The 15,286-nt window shown below is 35.0% G+C and overlaps 2 protein-coding genes and 1 non-coding gene across 4 annotated transcripts; 2 read left to right on the top strand and 1 right to left on the bottom strand.

Annotated features, from left to right (window-relative positions):
• Positions 1–2,117: 2,117 nt before the first annotated feature.
• LOC107801485 (ATP-dependent DNA helicase DDM1-like) lies at positions 2,118–11,912 on the top strand. 2 transcript variants are annotated; one of them, XM_016624820.2, is made up of 16 exons: positions 2,118–2,304; positions 2,494–2,591; positions 3,744–4,007; positions 4,103–4,189; positions 4,593–4,939; positions 5,082–5,271; positions 5,420–5,595; positions 6,562–6,631; positions 6,714–6,903; positions 7,398–7,490; positions 7,575–7,669; positions 7,760–7,879; positions 9,326–9,445; positions 10,807–10,905; positions 10,985–11,092; positions 11,451–11,912. In XM_016624820.2, exons 2-16 carry the CDS (start codon positions 2,517–2,519, stop codon positions 11,688–11,690), a joined length of 2,274 nt encoding a protein of 757 aa, XP_016480306.2. In that variant the 5' UTR covers positions 2,118–2,304; positions 2,494–2,516; the 3' UTR covers positions 11,691–11,912. The 2 variants fall into 2 exon arrangements, with proteins under 2 accessions (XP_016480306.2, XP_016480302.2); XM_016624816.2 differs by having other exon boundaries at positions 2,128–2,304; positions 4,100–4,189.
• Positions 11,913–12,370: 458 nt separating this feature from the next.
• Positions 12,371–12,442, bottom strand: TRNAE-UUC (transfer RNA glutamic acid (anticodon UUC)). Its single transcript has one exon. It is a non-coding gene; the product is annotated as a tRNA-Glu (tRNA).
• A 419-nt stretch (positions 12,443–12,861) lies between these two features.
• On the top strand, positions 12,862–14,278 carry LOC107801466 (uncharacterized). The gene is made up of 3 exons (XM_016624797.2): positions 12,862–13,261; positions 13,821–13,942; positions 14,033–14,278. The coding sequence occupies exons 1-3, from the start codon at positions 13,065–13,067 to the stop codon at positions 14,101–14,103; spliced, it is 390 nt and encodes a 129-aa protein (XP_016480283.2). The 5' UTR covers positions 12,862–13,064; the 3' UTR covers positions 14,104–14,278.
• The last annotated feature ends 1,008 nt before the right edge of the window (positions 14,279–15,286 follow it).

The raw sequence follows: 15,286 nt of genomic DNA, 5'->3' as shown, positions 1-15,286 counted from the left end.
ATAAATCGTGTAGAGAAATAGAAATATGTATATTCTTGACTATGAGAATGAGAATAGTGAGCAAAAAGAACGAATAAGATAAAATAAAACAAGCACAAGGGGATATCTTTCAATGTGAAAAGCCTTGTTTTGTTACAGTCCATGTCCCTCTTATAGTAGAGGGATCCTACTTTATATATATTAAAAAATACGTAGTGGAGAGCCCATGGTGTATTGTGTCTTTCTCGATTTTCGCCAAGATTCTCTCCCATAGTGCGGTTGCAACAGCCCTAGTCTGCGAGCTCGATACTGGCTCGAGCTCGGTACTGGATCGAGCCCTCGGCCTTGGTCCGAGTTCGATTCTGACTTGGAATCTCGGTATTCAGGGTGAGTGTTGATCGGTCCATACATCTTCGATAATCCTCGCTTTGCCTCGTAGTTCGATTTGGATATGAGCTCGATAATGATATCGAGCTTGTCATTAATCGGTCTTAGATCTCGAAGCTCGTCGCCCTTACTTCGTACCTTGGCCGAACTTGTCATGCAGATATTCTTTGATCGAAGCATTATAGTCTTGACCAGTCCATACGACTGACTCAGATCGGTTTTGACCGTACACAAACATGACTTAATCAATTTGATCATAGATTAAAGGACAAAAGGTAGTTAGATCAAATATTTATTTTTATAGCTGTTACGACGGCAGATCACCAGAAGTGAAGTAAACTCGGCTCCTGATATAGCATTCATTCGGACCATTCGACGTTTGATTCTTTCTATCAGGGTAAATCCATCATCTTGGTGCCAAAATTTAGAATCAAGTTGCCACATAAAATAAAGTGCCAAATAAGCACCTCCACATCATCAATGTTTCGGAATATATGCATAAAAAAAGTTTATCCACACTCGGTGTTTACCAAACTTATGAAAGCATATGATGTATCTTTGAAATATATTTTTATCACTTGCTCTCCATTTTTCTCTCTCTCTATATATATTAAAGTAAGAAAGTTACCATATATAATTGATATTGTGGTTAAGCCAATTGACAAGTTATTAGAAATCCATTTGGCATTCTTAAAGTGAATTTATGGGGAGATTTTCAAATAAAAAATAGAACTTATATGGAATCCCATTCAATGGAAGTCTTAGTTTTTTTTAAAAAAAATTTAATTTTGACTCTTATATGGCAATCTTCAATTCAATTTTGTTATGGATCTTTAATTGTTTCATATCCGGCTAAATAGTTTTTTGTCCCGACAAATATGAAAAATGGAAAATTAGGGATTTATTAAATTAAAAGTTGCATCAATTTACTATAAAGATGCAGATATCATATAAAATACTATAATTATGGCAACAAAAATAAAATCCATCGAAACATTCATGGATATAAAAAAGCTATAGGAATTACTTTAACAAAAAGAAGACGAAATAAATAAAGCTATATGAACTGTTAAAAAAAGAAAGAGTAAATTGCTCTTCCACACAGTAAACATCGAAAATTTAAAATAAAATTAAAACTCAATATTCTATATTGAAAATGCCACATAATAATAAAAATAAGAGGTAAGTAAGTATTACCCAAAAGATATATTGATAAATTTAGACAATTAAATAATTTTAAACATAAAAAATAATAAAAATATTTTCAGAGTGAGAAAATATATATATCTATGTTATATTATAGAAAAATAGTGACAAAATATTATGCCAATTGACAAGTTAATAAAAAGTTTCATTAGTAAATATTTAGTATTAAGTACTTACTAATTTAATAAAAATAAATTATTTATTTAATTATCATATGATATGTATCCTTTAATTATATAAATTTTGTTATATTTTTGTACACTGTATTAAAAATAAAATAGCAACTAAAATTTATTAAAATATTATGATAATTAGATCATAATATTATGAGATTCTTTAAGTTTGTCCCTCCCAGATATAACACTAGTTTATCATATAACCACAGTAAATTAATAATTCCAACTCAAAATTGCTACAACAGGGAGAAACACAATTCAAACGCCTCAGCAACAGACGCCCTCCAATCCTAATTTCGATATTACATCAAACTTCGCAGGGCAATTTCATAGCATCGATTTCCCGCCCATTTGGTCTCTCCTGCACGGCATGGAAAGAACACATAGTAAATATTAAACCCCACACCCACGCGCGCACACTCCCCAAATAGGAGCAGTATTCTGCTGCAAAATTCCCTACTCTACTCCATTTTCATTACCGCCCATTCTCTTTGAATCTCTTCGTCTCTTCCATTCATTCCGATTTTCCTCTACGTTCATACTCGAAGTTGAATAGGTATATTCCTTTTTCTTTTCCAAATTTTTTTCGTCATTATGCGCTATTTTCTGAATATTTTTGTTAGATTTCAGTCTTCGTATTTTGGTTCCTTTTATCCGAGAGATAGAAAAAGAGGTGTTTGTTCGAGTTGCTAAAGTATTTGTTTAATGAAACTTTTCGCTGATTTGGTAAAGAAATGTTTTTTAGGAGCTTAGGGTTTGGACAGTGAGATGGTTGCTGACGCAGATAACGGAGTGAAGGACGTTACTAAAACGGATTCTCCTGTTTCCGTCCTCGCAGATGAGGTATATTGCTTTTTTTATTTTCGTTGATTACTTGTATAACTGAGTATTTGAATTAAATGAACCAAAATAGAGCAGAATGGATATAGAGGATTCATATAATTGGAACCCGATTAGTCTGGGATTGAGGCTTAGTTTTAATTGTTGCTTCTTGCTGATGGCTTTCACCTTTAGGTACTGCGACTAGTAGTTAAGTTTTTAAGCTTTTGAAACTTATTACTCTTTGTTGTGTCTTCATCGTGTAATGTAGTCCCATTTGAGGGGGGAAGTAGAAGTAAGATACTGGAATGAGAAAAAAAAACTATGTGTCGTATTTAAGTGGAGAAGGGTAGAGGGGCAGACCCATTATCCCTAAGCTTCAAAGGATGCAGTTGGTCCTAAAGGTTGGGCAGACCCATTATCCCTAAGTTTCAAAGGATGCAGTTGGTCCTAAAGGTTGGCCTAGGACAAATTTCTCGGTCATAAAAAAAGATACTGGAATGAGAAAAAATTGTATTGTGTTGTTACTGTCGATTATCGGTAAAAGCTGATAAAGTTTCTTTTGTTTTTTGGGTGGGGGGTGGCAAACAACCCTTTAAGCTAATTTTGAAGGAATCTAGCTTTCTTTTCAGGGTGGGGGTGGATGGGTGGGTTATAGAGTCATATGGCTGCAGTAGGTACTAGAATGAAGAAATGATTTGTATGGTGTGATATTTTACTCTACTTGTCATTAGTACCAATGTCATGTGGTTTTGTTAACATGCTTTTTTAAAAGCTAGGTAATTGGATAAGACGAGAGTGACAACATATTGATTCTTGAAAACTAATCAAAGCAAGACTTTGAGTTTATGTGTTTTGAGTCACGTGCCAACTGCTTTGGCGATTTACCAATTATTTCTTATTGATGTACTTGATCCGTATACACCTTGTTGATAGAGTTTTAAAGTTTGTACATGTTACAGTTTGAGGGTAAATGTGATTTGTTTGGGTTGGAAATGGAATTGTATTTGGCCTTTAATTTTGCTGATTTCCATGTTAGATGTTTTTTCTTAAGCTTCTAACTAATAATATCTTTGTTTCCTTGTCCGAATGCCAGTTGCTGGCTCGGAGAGATGCTTAGAAAAATTTCATTCAGATTTTACTTGTGCATTACATCTGTGTATTCACAACTTGAAGGATACATGCAAAGAGGAGGTATCTGTCAAATTGGAGGATGAAGTATTTCTTGATGCAAAAAATGGGGATGTCTCTCTTTTATCTGAATCCATGGCGAAGGAAGAGGAAAACTTGATGAAAGCACGGGTAAAGGAGGAAGAAGTAAATGAGCCCAAAGAGGCCCCCAACTTGAATGACCTTCAATTTAGTAAGTTGGACGAGCTTCTTACACAGACCCAACTTTATTCAGAGTTCCTGCTGGAGAAGATGGATAACATCACAGTGGTATATCCTTGTTTCCATGATGAATCTTGACTGTTGAGTGCAAAAAGTCGTCACTACTTTGCTAACCCAGTTCATTTCTGCGTTTTCACTAGCAGAATGGAGTGGAAGATGAAGAAGAAAGTGGTAAAGACAAGAAGAGGGGTCGTGGCACAAAAAGAAAGGCATCCACAAGTTATAATAATGTATTCCTTCTCTTGTCCTCCTTAGAAAATGGGTGTATATTAAAGTTTTTCCCCATCTTTTGTATCATTATGCAAAGAACCTCAGTTAATTAGTTGAGTATTCTTAGATATTGGGAACATGACATTTTGATTGGGTGAGTTCTATTATTACCTTTCAATCGCTATTTAACTTTTCCTTTCTCTCTTGCAAGAATTGTAAACTTATTGTTTTGTATGGCTTTTGAATATCACTTGCCTGATTCCAGAAGTCTTTAGTTTTTGATGTTTCGAGGCTCAAAGTTAATTTGAGAGCTTTACTGGAGCTAGTGTTTCTTTTTTGTTGGATGGGCTAGTGAGTTTCTATGCATCTTGTCAGTTGTTTCCCTTCTTCCATTCTGTGAAACAGTTTCACATGTCTATGCAGAAGAAGGCCAAGAGAGCTGTTGCTGCCATGCTTTCAAGATCTAAAGAAGGTGGTTGTATTGAGGATTCAACCCTCACAGAGGAGGAGAGAGTTGAGAAGGAGCAGGCTGAACTTGTGCCCTTGCTGACTGGTGGAAAGTTGAAGTCTTATCAACTGAAGGGTGTCAAGTGGTTGATTTCATTATGGCAAAATGGGTTGAATGGGATTCTAGCTGATCAGATGGGACTTGGAAAGACCATTCAAACTATTGCTTTTCTTGCACATTTAAAGGGAAATGGGTTAGATGGGCCTTATTTGGTCATCGCCCCCCTTTCAACTCTTTCAAATTGGGTGAATGAGATAGAAAGGTACATTATTATCCTCATTTTGTGCAATTAGTAGAAGTGCTATTTGTGTCTAGTTGATGCAGGTGAGTCATTTTGTATTCAGTCTTCTGTTATTAGTCTGCAACTAAAGGGCCAAAAATCATCATTTTCTTGTGCTTGATAGGTTTGTCCCATCAATTAATACAATCATCTACCATGGAGACAAGAAACAAAGAGATGAGTTAAGGAGGAAGCACATGCCGAGGTCCATAGGTCCCGAATTTCCCATTGTAGTTACTTCTTATGAGATTGCGATGAGTGATGCCAAGAAATACCTGAGGCATTATCATTGGAAGTATCTTGTGGTTGATGAGGTACATCTGATTTAGAGTTTACTCTTTATCCTTGAACTTATATTTATACTACTGTGTTTTAATTTTTAATCTACAGGTTTATGCCTTAACTTATAAGGCAATTCGTCTGTATTTCATGCTGATATTTTGTTTATTGGTTCTTTCCAAGGGGCACAGGTTAAAGAACTCGAAGTGCAAACTGTTCAGGGAACTTAAGCTGCTGCCGATTGAAAACAAGCTTCTATTAACTGGAACACCTCTGCAGAACAACTTAGCTGAGTTGTGGTCATTGTTAAATTTCATCTTACCAGATATATTTTCTTCCTTAGAAGAATTTGAGTCATGGTAAGCAGCTGATTAGGCCATTCTCACCATTTTTCTTGAAGTGCTTGTTTTGACGGCTAACTGTTTCTTAATTTTAATTTATGCTGGTCATGTTATTTTCTTGTAATGTGCCTAACTTGCTAGCAAAGTTTTCATCTTCATCCTGCAAATGATTTGGCTCTCTTGTCTGGGTTATTACTGCCCTGAATTCTGAAGTTCCACACATTGGTATTGATGGTTAATGTATTGACCATAGTTTTCAGAAGAAATGCAGTACATATGTGGTGAAACCAAATTGTAAAAATGGCAGATCAAGTGAAGCAGACGGTTCTATATTGGTTTCCATTCTATGCCTAACACATAGGGTAGACCTAAGTTGCTTAGACTCGGGTGCGGGTATCCGATACGGGGACGGATCCGAGTATCGGATTCGGCAAAATCTAAATTTTAAGATTCGAGGGTGCAGATCCGGATATGGATATGGGTGCGGGGATTCGGCTAATAAAAAATAGAACTATAAAATATTGTAAATTTTGAGAGATATTCTGTGAAACACTTACATGAGTAGAATTCAATCTTTCATTCTCTAAGATGGACATTATTCTTTCATTCTCCTAAATCTGTTTTATTTTTGATTTTGAGAAATCAAAATCTCAATTTCTCTCCCAAATTTGTCGATGGACTACTGTCAAAGTGTCCGAAGTCATTTGACCGAATCCGGGACATATCCCGCTCCCGTCCCTGTTAACTCGTATCGGGACCGGGACGGCACCAAAATCGAAGAGTCCGAGCAACTTAGGGGTAGACTAGTCACAAATATCTAGGTAATTGTACTGGTTCTTATCAGAGTTCGTAGCGGAGAATGTGGTGCACTTCCCTTATCCTAGTTCACAGTATCATTTGGAACACTTAACTCACTCTTCTCCTCAAATGGTGGTGTAAAGAATTTAGTATGAAACGATAACCTGGTTTCTATTTGTATATCAGGTTTGACCTAGCTGGGAAGTGCGGAAATGAATCCCAAAAGGAAGAAATGGAAGAGAAAAGGAGGGCACAAGTATGATTGTTGTTCAATAGTATTGCCATTTCTTTTCCATTTTATTGTAGCTGATATTTGATTACGACTGTCGTAATTGCAGGTTGTTACGAAACTCCATGCAATTTTACGTCCTTTTCTCCTTCGGAGATTGAAAGTAGATGTTGAACAAATGCTTCCCCGAAAGAAAGAGATAATTTTATATGCTACCATGACTGAGCACCAGAAAAAGTTCCAGGACCATCTAATTAACAGGACATTGGAGGGTTATTTGCATGAGAACGTGTCCCGCGGTAATTAGCATACTTGTATAAATATCTTAAGTATCTACTTCTGACAGAAATAAGTGTCTTTTTTTCTCATTTGATTTAAGATTTCAGTTCCATATCCTCTATCCGACAGTTGCACTTTCTTAACCAATTTTTGCTCTCTTAATTGCTACTGAAGCGTTGATGGATCCAAGGTTCCATTCTCTGACAAATACTTTGTTTTTAAAAGGGAAGTTAGATTGTCAATGGTAAATTTAATATATTTGTTTGTATAGAACTTCAAATGTTTTCTCAACTGGCAAGCAGATATTGATTGTACTCGAATTTAGTTATGATTATACATAAATAAAATCTATCCTGTCTAGCTTGATTATGGCGTCTGTTGTTTAGCTTGAATGCATTCATCTTGTGGGTTATACTGTGAAGCAATTTCTTTTTATTACCATTTTCTACATGGGTGGATATCTTCATGACATTTCAGGGTTTGCAGTATTAAAGTTCATTTTCTGAATGTGCAGGGCATGGTTTTAAATATCTCACTAATTTGATGATTCAACTTCGCAAAAATTGCAATCATCCTGACCTCTTGGAGTCTGCATTTGACGGTTCTTGTATGTGGCATATGGTTTTTTGAACTGATTATTTGTGATGAGGTGTGTTGACAATGGCTTTACATTTTGTCATTTCGTTGGCAGTTTGTTATCCACCTGTAGAACAAATAGTTGGGCAATGTGGAAAGTTCCGCTTACTGGACAGGCTTTTGTCAGAACTGTTTGCTCGCAAGCACAAAGTATGTGTTGTCCAGCGCTTCATTTTGCTTTTCTGTGTGCCCTACCTTGCTGAAACTTTTTCTATTATTTTTTACTTTTTGTCCGTACAGGTGCTGATATTCTCTCAGTGGACTAAAGTACTTGACATAATGGATTACTATTTTAGTGAAAAGGGCTTTGATGTTTGTAGAATTGATGGCAGCGTGAAATTGGATGAAAGAAAAAGACAGGTGATTGGTACTTCGATTGTTATGGAGATTGAGTATGTTGTTTATTAGCTTCCTTTTGTGCCTCGTATCATTTTCGCTGCTCATTGATGATGTCAATTGTTTTATGAATCTTGGGCTCTTTAACTGCTAGTTGCAATAATATGAGAACATTGGCTACACAATGATTCCTGAACGTCTGTCTATTATCTTCTGGTTCTCCAGAACGCTACTTGTGTATAGAACTTCATTGCGGCTGAGGAAGAAACCTGATGATATAGTACTATTACTGGTCAGTCTTATCATATAGGTTTCTGCCTACGTCCTGACTTCAGATCTTGTTATTGGATGTTGAATTCGAGTAGGGAAAGTTTCATGGTACACCCATTTGTAAGACCCACTTTCATAATATACCTAAGTTTTAAAATTACATCAAATATCTCAAAAGTATTAAAATATACCTCTAAATCTTCCTACATCTTCTGAAATATACTATAATATTCTAATTTGGAATACATTATTTAAACCAAATAGTTACCACAATATTCTAATTTGGAATACAATATTCAAACTAAACATACTGCAACACTCTAATTTGGAATACAATATCCAAACTAAAATATCATAATTTTTTAATTTAGAATACATTATTCAAACCAAACATACTACAGTATCCACAATTTTCTAATTTAGAATACAGTATTCAAATCAAACATTCCAAATTTTTTAATTTGGAATACAATATTCAAACCAAACATACTATATTATTTCAATTTGGAATACAGTATCCAAACCAAACATACCAAAATTTTCTAATTTAGAATACAATATTCACACCAAACATTCCACAATTTTTAAATTTGGAATACAATATTCAAACCAACCATACTATAGTATTCTAATTTGGAATACAATATCTAAAACATATCACAATATTCTACTTTAAAATACATAATATTTTATTTTGGAATACAATAGGTATACAGGGCAAAATAAATTTATAAAGTAAGTATACAGAGTAAAATAAATATTTTAATTATATATGGTGGTAACTAGTGTTTCCAGTAGGCATACCGTGTAGATTTCCCATTCAAGTATTTGCATTCGGCAGAATCAGTGAGGTTCATGGATGCGTTGGTTATGTATTCTTTTTGGACTGAAAGTTACTTCTTTCTTCTTTATTGTATGTAAACCGCTCCCCGCCTTGCAATTTACTTGATCTCACTTTTAAATCCTTTGTCCTAAAGTGGCATGGTTTTTCATCGATATGATTCAAATTGATAATACTAATCTAAAAAAAAGGACTTCGTCATGATAACAAATAATAATATTTGAACTGGTTAAGTAAATTGGCTAGGAGGGAGCATTAAAAAACTAGGTTATCTGGAAGCTTTTGATTAAGTTGACCTGATTATACTCTTTTTTTATTAAGTAAAAAATCTGATTATAATCGCTTGTTTCTCTGAACAGATCAAGGAGTTCAATGATGTTAACAGTGACTGCAGGATATTTCTTCTGAGCACTAGAGCTGGTGGCCTTGGCATTAATCTTACTGCTGCAGACACCTGCATTTTATATGACAGTGACTGGGTACCTTCCTGTGCCTCTTCTGATATCCTTTGTTTCCATCCTTTTATGTGGCTAGATGACAGTTTATCAATACTAACAATTAAGGTGATGTAAGTATGTAACATGCAATTTTACAGGCACTGCTGAATCGTTTTGTTTAGGATAAAGAATAACGTTATTACCAATGACACTCTAGAGAGTAAGGTCTTAGGATAAGTATAAGTAAGAACATGTGTGCTGTAAGATCTGCTAGCGTAAGAAGAATTAAATTGAGTTGAGATTAGATGAGATTGCGATGCCTAATGCAGACAATCCAGTTTTTTAGGCTGAAATTTTCAGGAGAAAAGCATGATAGACTTAGATGTAACATGTCGAATTAAATAGGATAGCTGAAATAGATGAGTGCTGCATGAATATTCTTATGTGGTAGCTGACAGAGATATACCTAATTAAGTGAAAGATAACTTCGATAGGATGGTTGTAAGACTAATAATGCTGAGTGAGTCATAGAAATACTCTCATTGTTAAGGGGAAAAATGAGAGTAGTTCACCTAGATGGTTTGGTCATATTCTATATTGACTTTCAAGTGCACTGGCCACTTGATGACACCATATTTTCTGAAGATATAAAAAATGAATGAGCTAGACATAAAATCTCATGGAGGGAACCTCTCGAAATTCATGTGGACTTAGTGAAAGTCAGAACACAATGGAAGTTCTAATGTAGGCAGTAACAATTAATTAGGATTAATATTTAGTCATTTTTGGTACCTTACATTAGGTCTCGTGCTTGGCTGGAATCTTTTTAGTTTGTTAGAAATTGTATGTCAGTGAAGAGGTAAGTATGAGATCTAGACAATCCTTAATCATCGAGTGTTAGAATCATGGAGTGGAATGTATATTTGAGGATTTATATAGCCGAACCTTACTAGTTTGGGATTGAAGTGTAATTGTTATACGATATCATGATATTACTAAACTGAAAACACATGCATAATGGGACCACTTCCAGAAAATGGTATGATTTCAGCATGAAGAAGCAAGTTTAAGTATCAAGCTTGTATAATCGCTCGCCTTATGTTTGGGGGTGGGGTGGTTAGGAAACTACTGGATTTACGATCCACTTGATCATCTTATTTGATACGACACAGTGTGGTGATATGCCACTTAAGTGGAGTTCGTTTGAAACAAAGTTATCACAAGCTCTTACTGCATGTTGCCTTGCCTCTTCATATAGGATCACTTCATTGATATGCTGTGCTTGAATCCTTCTCACTTCAGAAGCAACGTTTCCACATATTTCTTTCATTCATATTCTGTTCTTTTACTTACTATTTGGATGGCCAGTTAGATCAATCAGTAATTTGCACTTCTGTTTTCAGAATCCCCAAATGGATCTACAGGCTATGGATAGGTGTCATAGAATAGGTCAGACAAAACCTGTTCATGTTTATAGGCTTGCAACTGCTCTCTCGGTGGAGGTACTATTCAGTCTGTTTCTAAAACTACATCTTAGCAGCTCTTTATACTCTTTTCTAATGAGGTAAATGTGCGCTTTAGGGTCGAATCCTCAAAAGAGCTTTCAGCAAGTTGAAGCTTGAGCATGTAGTGATTGGAAAAGGACAGTTTAAGCAAGAAAGAAATAAGCCTACTACAGATATCATGGAGGTTTGTGTTTCTTACCCCTGCAAGATGCTCCTTTTCTTTTATGTGTAGCAGTGAGTTGTTTTCTCTGGTTGTAATTGAATTTGACATCCTTTAAATAGTGTACGTTTTTATAACATTGCCTACATTGGTGTGAATGATTTTTCATTCTTTGATTCAGCGGGAAAAAACAGTCGTAGCTTGGTGTGCCAATTAGTTATGCTACCGTAGTTCCAGTGAAAAGCATTTTGTTGTCCATGTAAACGTCATTTTTCTTACACGTTATTAATCCTGTGATAATGAAATGGATTGGATAATCTTTGGTAGTGAAGTAGAAGAAAGTAGCTGGTGATTTTTGCTAATAGTGATTCTTGTGTATCAGGAAGAGGACTTGTTGGCGCTTTTGAGAGATGAAGATAGCGAAGAGGACAAGTTGGTGCAGACAGATATTAGTGATGAGGATCTACAGAGGGTTTTAGATCGAAGTGATTTACTTGCTGGCCCTCCAAGTGAAGATGTTAGCCCTGAATCAAGTGTAAATGCCCTTCCTCTTAAAGGACCTGGTTGGGAAGTTGTTATTCCAACTGCAACTGGAGGCATGCTTTCTACGCTCAACAGCTGATAAATTGACTCATCAGCCTGCTTTATTTGCAGAAATTAGATGTTTTTGGGAGCTGCACAATGTTGATTAAGTTAATCTAATTTTGCAAATTTATGGTTTAGGAGCACATAGTTGTGCATTGAAGTACCTAATGGTAACATTGGCAGCATTCTGTAAATCTTTATCATATTTGCAGATTATTTATCTTAAATTGATGAGGACTATGTTCCATGTGTTTTTCCTAGCACCATTTTCTTTTATTTCATTTTATTAGAATTACCTTCTGGGTCAGCATAATGTTACCATTCCATGCACTACACACCCAAAGCTCTTAACCCCTTTCTGTAGTTAGCATCTTCAGAAGGAACCTGTGCAAGCTGGCTGGGTTGGATTTGCCACTGTGATCAGAGAACTTCTCGAATGGAAGGGACAAATTTATGGTAGGAAATAATTTACTTTCCTTAATGAGCTGACATGGCTGCTACGCTCATCTAAGGTGTATTTAGTATTTAGAGAAATAGTAGAGAACTTGATTATCAAACTACAAAAAAGGCCAAACTAGTCCCTTTTTATGTCTGGGAGATCAAATGGAAAAGGGTGGTTCAAGCCAAAAAGGGGAAAAAAATCAAAAAGGCAAGCGAGAGAGGGAATCGCCACCGGAGATATGTTTCTGTCATTTTTATGACGAAAGAAAAATGAATTTCCGTTACCGGGAATCGAACCCGGGTCTCCTGGGTGAAAGCCAGATATCCTAACCGCTGGACGATAACGGATTAATGGTAATCACTGATGTACAATTATAAAAGAAGCATAAACAGAGGCAAATTCAACGATATATATCTAGAATATTGACAGCAACTCAAGCTAGACTACATCCCATTTAAAGGTGGATTTTCAATGTTTTCTCAAGGATAGGGATGTAGAAATTTTAATATTATGATTATTTTTAATCCAAAGAATTTTCATTATTAAGGCTTTAAATGATCTTTTAAATGAGCACGCCATTTAACTATTTATTGAAATTACTTAAGTCCTATTAATTTGAATCTTGAAAATAAAGTATTTTATCTATTACAGTATCTTAATCTTGAAAAAAACAAGGATGAAGTAAACTATTAAATCTGAAACTATGAGTCTATACGTGTCATGCAATACAAAGAAATAAACTTAGGTGGCCACTTGTAAATAATTCGAGCGGACACACTTGTCAAAAACAAACCATACGTGGGAAGCTACGACAAACCTTAGAGTTCATGTCCAGAGCAAGACCAGGACAAAATTCACTCTCTGTTCTGTTGAAACAGATCACCATTTCATCATCATTTTCGTCCCCTTTTATACACACTTCTAAACTGCTATAATATAAATCGAATTATCAAAGAATCGAGCTTGAAGATGATCAACGCAATAAGATTAGCCACAATTAGAGCACAACCACCGGCTGTATTCTCAAACCCTTTGCCTTACCATATTGGTCGAAAGTCCTCTGAAATCAGATTCAGACAAGTCGTAACCTCGGCTGGACAACCAGACAACAGCAACAAGATGGATCAAACTAAGAAACCTGCAGACGAAGCAGAGCACAAAGCTGCGTAAGTTTCCTTGTGTTTTTCTTTTTCAGTAAAACTGCCCTGCTTGTAGCGGGCTAGAAGCAGATGTACCTAGTATTTTCTAGGAACAATCATTCTCTGCCTTAATTTGTACTCCATCCCTTTTCCTTTCTTTCTGTTTTTGATTAGACAAGAAGTTTATAAACGGCAGAGTCCGGTGCACTAACCTCGTAACTGCCGGACCACGTAGCCTTACCCTACATTTTAGGATGTTTTCACGGCTTGAACATGTGACCAGATCACGTGACTAACAACTTTTCCGGTTATGTCAAGAAGGCTTCCCTTCCAAGAAGTTTATAAAAGAATAAAAGGATTGCGATACACATGAAAAATACTATGTACTAGTACTACTATTGAAACTTCTCTAAGAAAGTGTATATGTGGTAGTGAAATTTTTTGATCCATGTTTTATGACTCTAGATGTGCCTTTATCTGTGGTGCGGACAAGTCATGCCCTTTGTGTTTTTTCCCTTTTTTTTTGGATCTCTATTCGAGTGTTTGGACATTACTAAGAGTGTAATTCGTATTTATTGGATTGAAGGGACACAATGTCGAGCAGCTTTGGAGATGGATATGCGACGAGATCTGATGAAGAAGGTTTTGGAGGCATCTATGGAGGAAACAAAGAGGATGAGGAAAAGATAACCCATGGAAAAGCCCCTGGTAAATTACTTAAACTTAAATGGTTTATGTTCTATATTAGTCTTCTTGCTCTTAATATGTCCTCTGATGTTAAATTGCTGATGAAAATAGAGTATGATACTAATCAAGGAAGTGAAGTCAAAGAGAAGGAGAAGGCACGTAATCAGCGTCAAGCAGCTTGAAGAAAATTGTCATTCCTGTTTAGTTTAATTACTTCTAGTCGGTGACATAGAAAATTCCCTGCCTACCTTATTTAATATGCGATATATCCTCCTTCCCTTTTCCCTAGTATTAAGCTTTAGTATGTAAATTGTACTCCTGTTTCGGAGTGTGTGAATGCTAGAGGTTTTTACCTAACTCGTTCATGTAAATTCTTTCACTAATTTGCGGTTTTTAATTTTGAATGTTGTACAATTTGGATGGAACTCATGTTGCCGAGCGGATTAATTCGCCAAATAAGTAGTATCTGAACATTGTTTGGAGATTTGCATTTAAACCGTTTGTTTACGTAGGGTGTGTTTAGTGAAAAATGTTTTCATGAAAAATGAGGGGTTTTATCACTTGTTTGGTTGGATTTGGTTGGTGAGTGAATTTGTTTTTCTGGAAAATACTTTTTAGTAGTTGGTTAGAGAGTAGAAAATATTTTTTGATGTTACTCTCCTTACCACTTTTCCCAAATCTCCATATTTTCTTGGTCTCCTTCCCCTAAATACCCAACGTTTTGAAGACTATGTTTTCTCTAATAATTTAATTATTCTTTTAAAATTTCAGACAAAAATGAACTAATGTGATGCTTTACTTTTTTATTTAAAACAATTTTGAAATTTATGATCCATAATTGTAAAGGAAGTATTTTTTTTTAGTGAAAAAGAAAGTACTCTTACTTTATGAAAATAAAGTAATTATTTTATTAAAATAAATAAAAATATTTTTTTTACATCATGAAAAGAAAATATTCATTTTGACAGAAAATATTTTTTCTACGTTAAAGTATTTTTTTTTTTAAAATGATTTTTTTTATATCATAAAAATAAAATACTCATTTGTTGAAATATGTAATTTTTTTTAAAAATCTATAACATAAAAAAAAAGTACTATTAATAGGGGTGGAGTGTGGGGTGGATTGGTGGGGATGGTGAATAGGGTGGGGAGGGTAGAAAAAGAGTTTTGGAAAATATTTTGCTTCTATTGATAGGGAAAATATTTTCCTTCAATTAGAGTAAAATGAATTCATGAGAAAAATATTTTACAAAATATTTAAGCCAATCAAACATGAAAAAATTGGAAAATATTTTCCGAAAAATATTTTTCTTTCATACCAAACACACCCATAATCATGTGTGTTTTTGTAATTAATCAAAGCCG

This window comes from Nicotiana tabacum, chromosome 17 (genome assembly GCF_000715075.1).
Source record: "Nicotiana tabacum cultivar K326 chromosome 17, ASM71507v2, whole genome shotgun sequence".
Lineage (NCBI taxonomy): Eukaryota > Viridiplantae > Streptophyta > Magnoliopsida > Solanales > Solanaceae > Nicotiana > Nicotiana tabacum.
The sequence above is the reverse complement of the archived record's forward strand: the minus strand, read 5'-3'. Positions and strand labels throughout refer to the sequence as shown.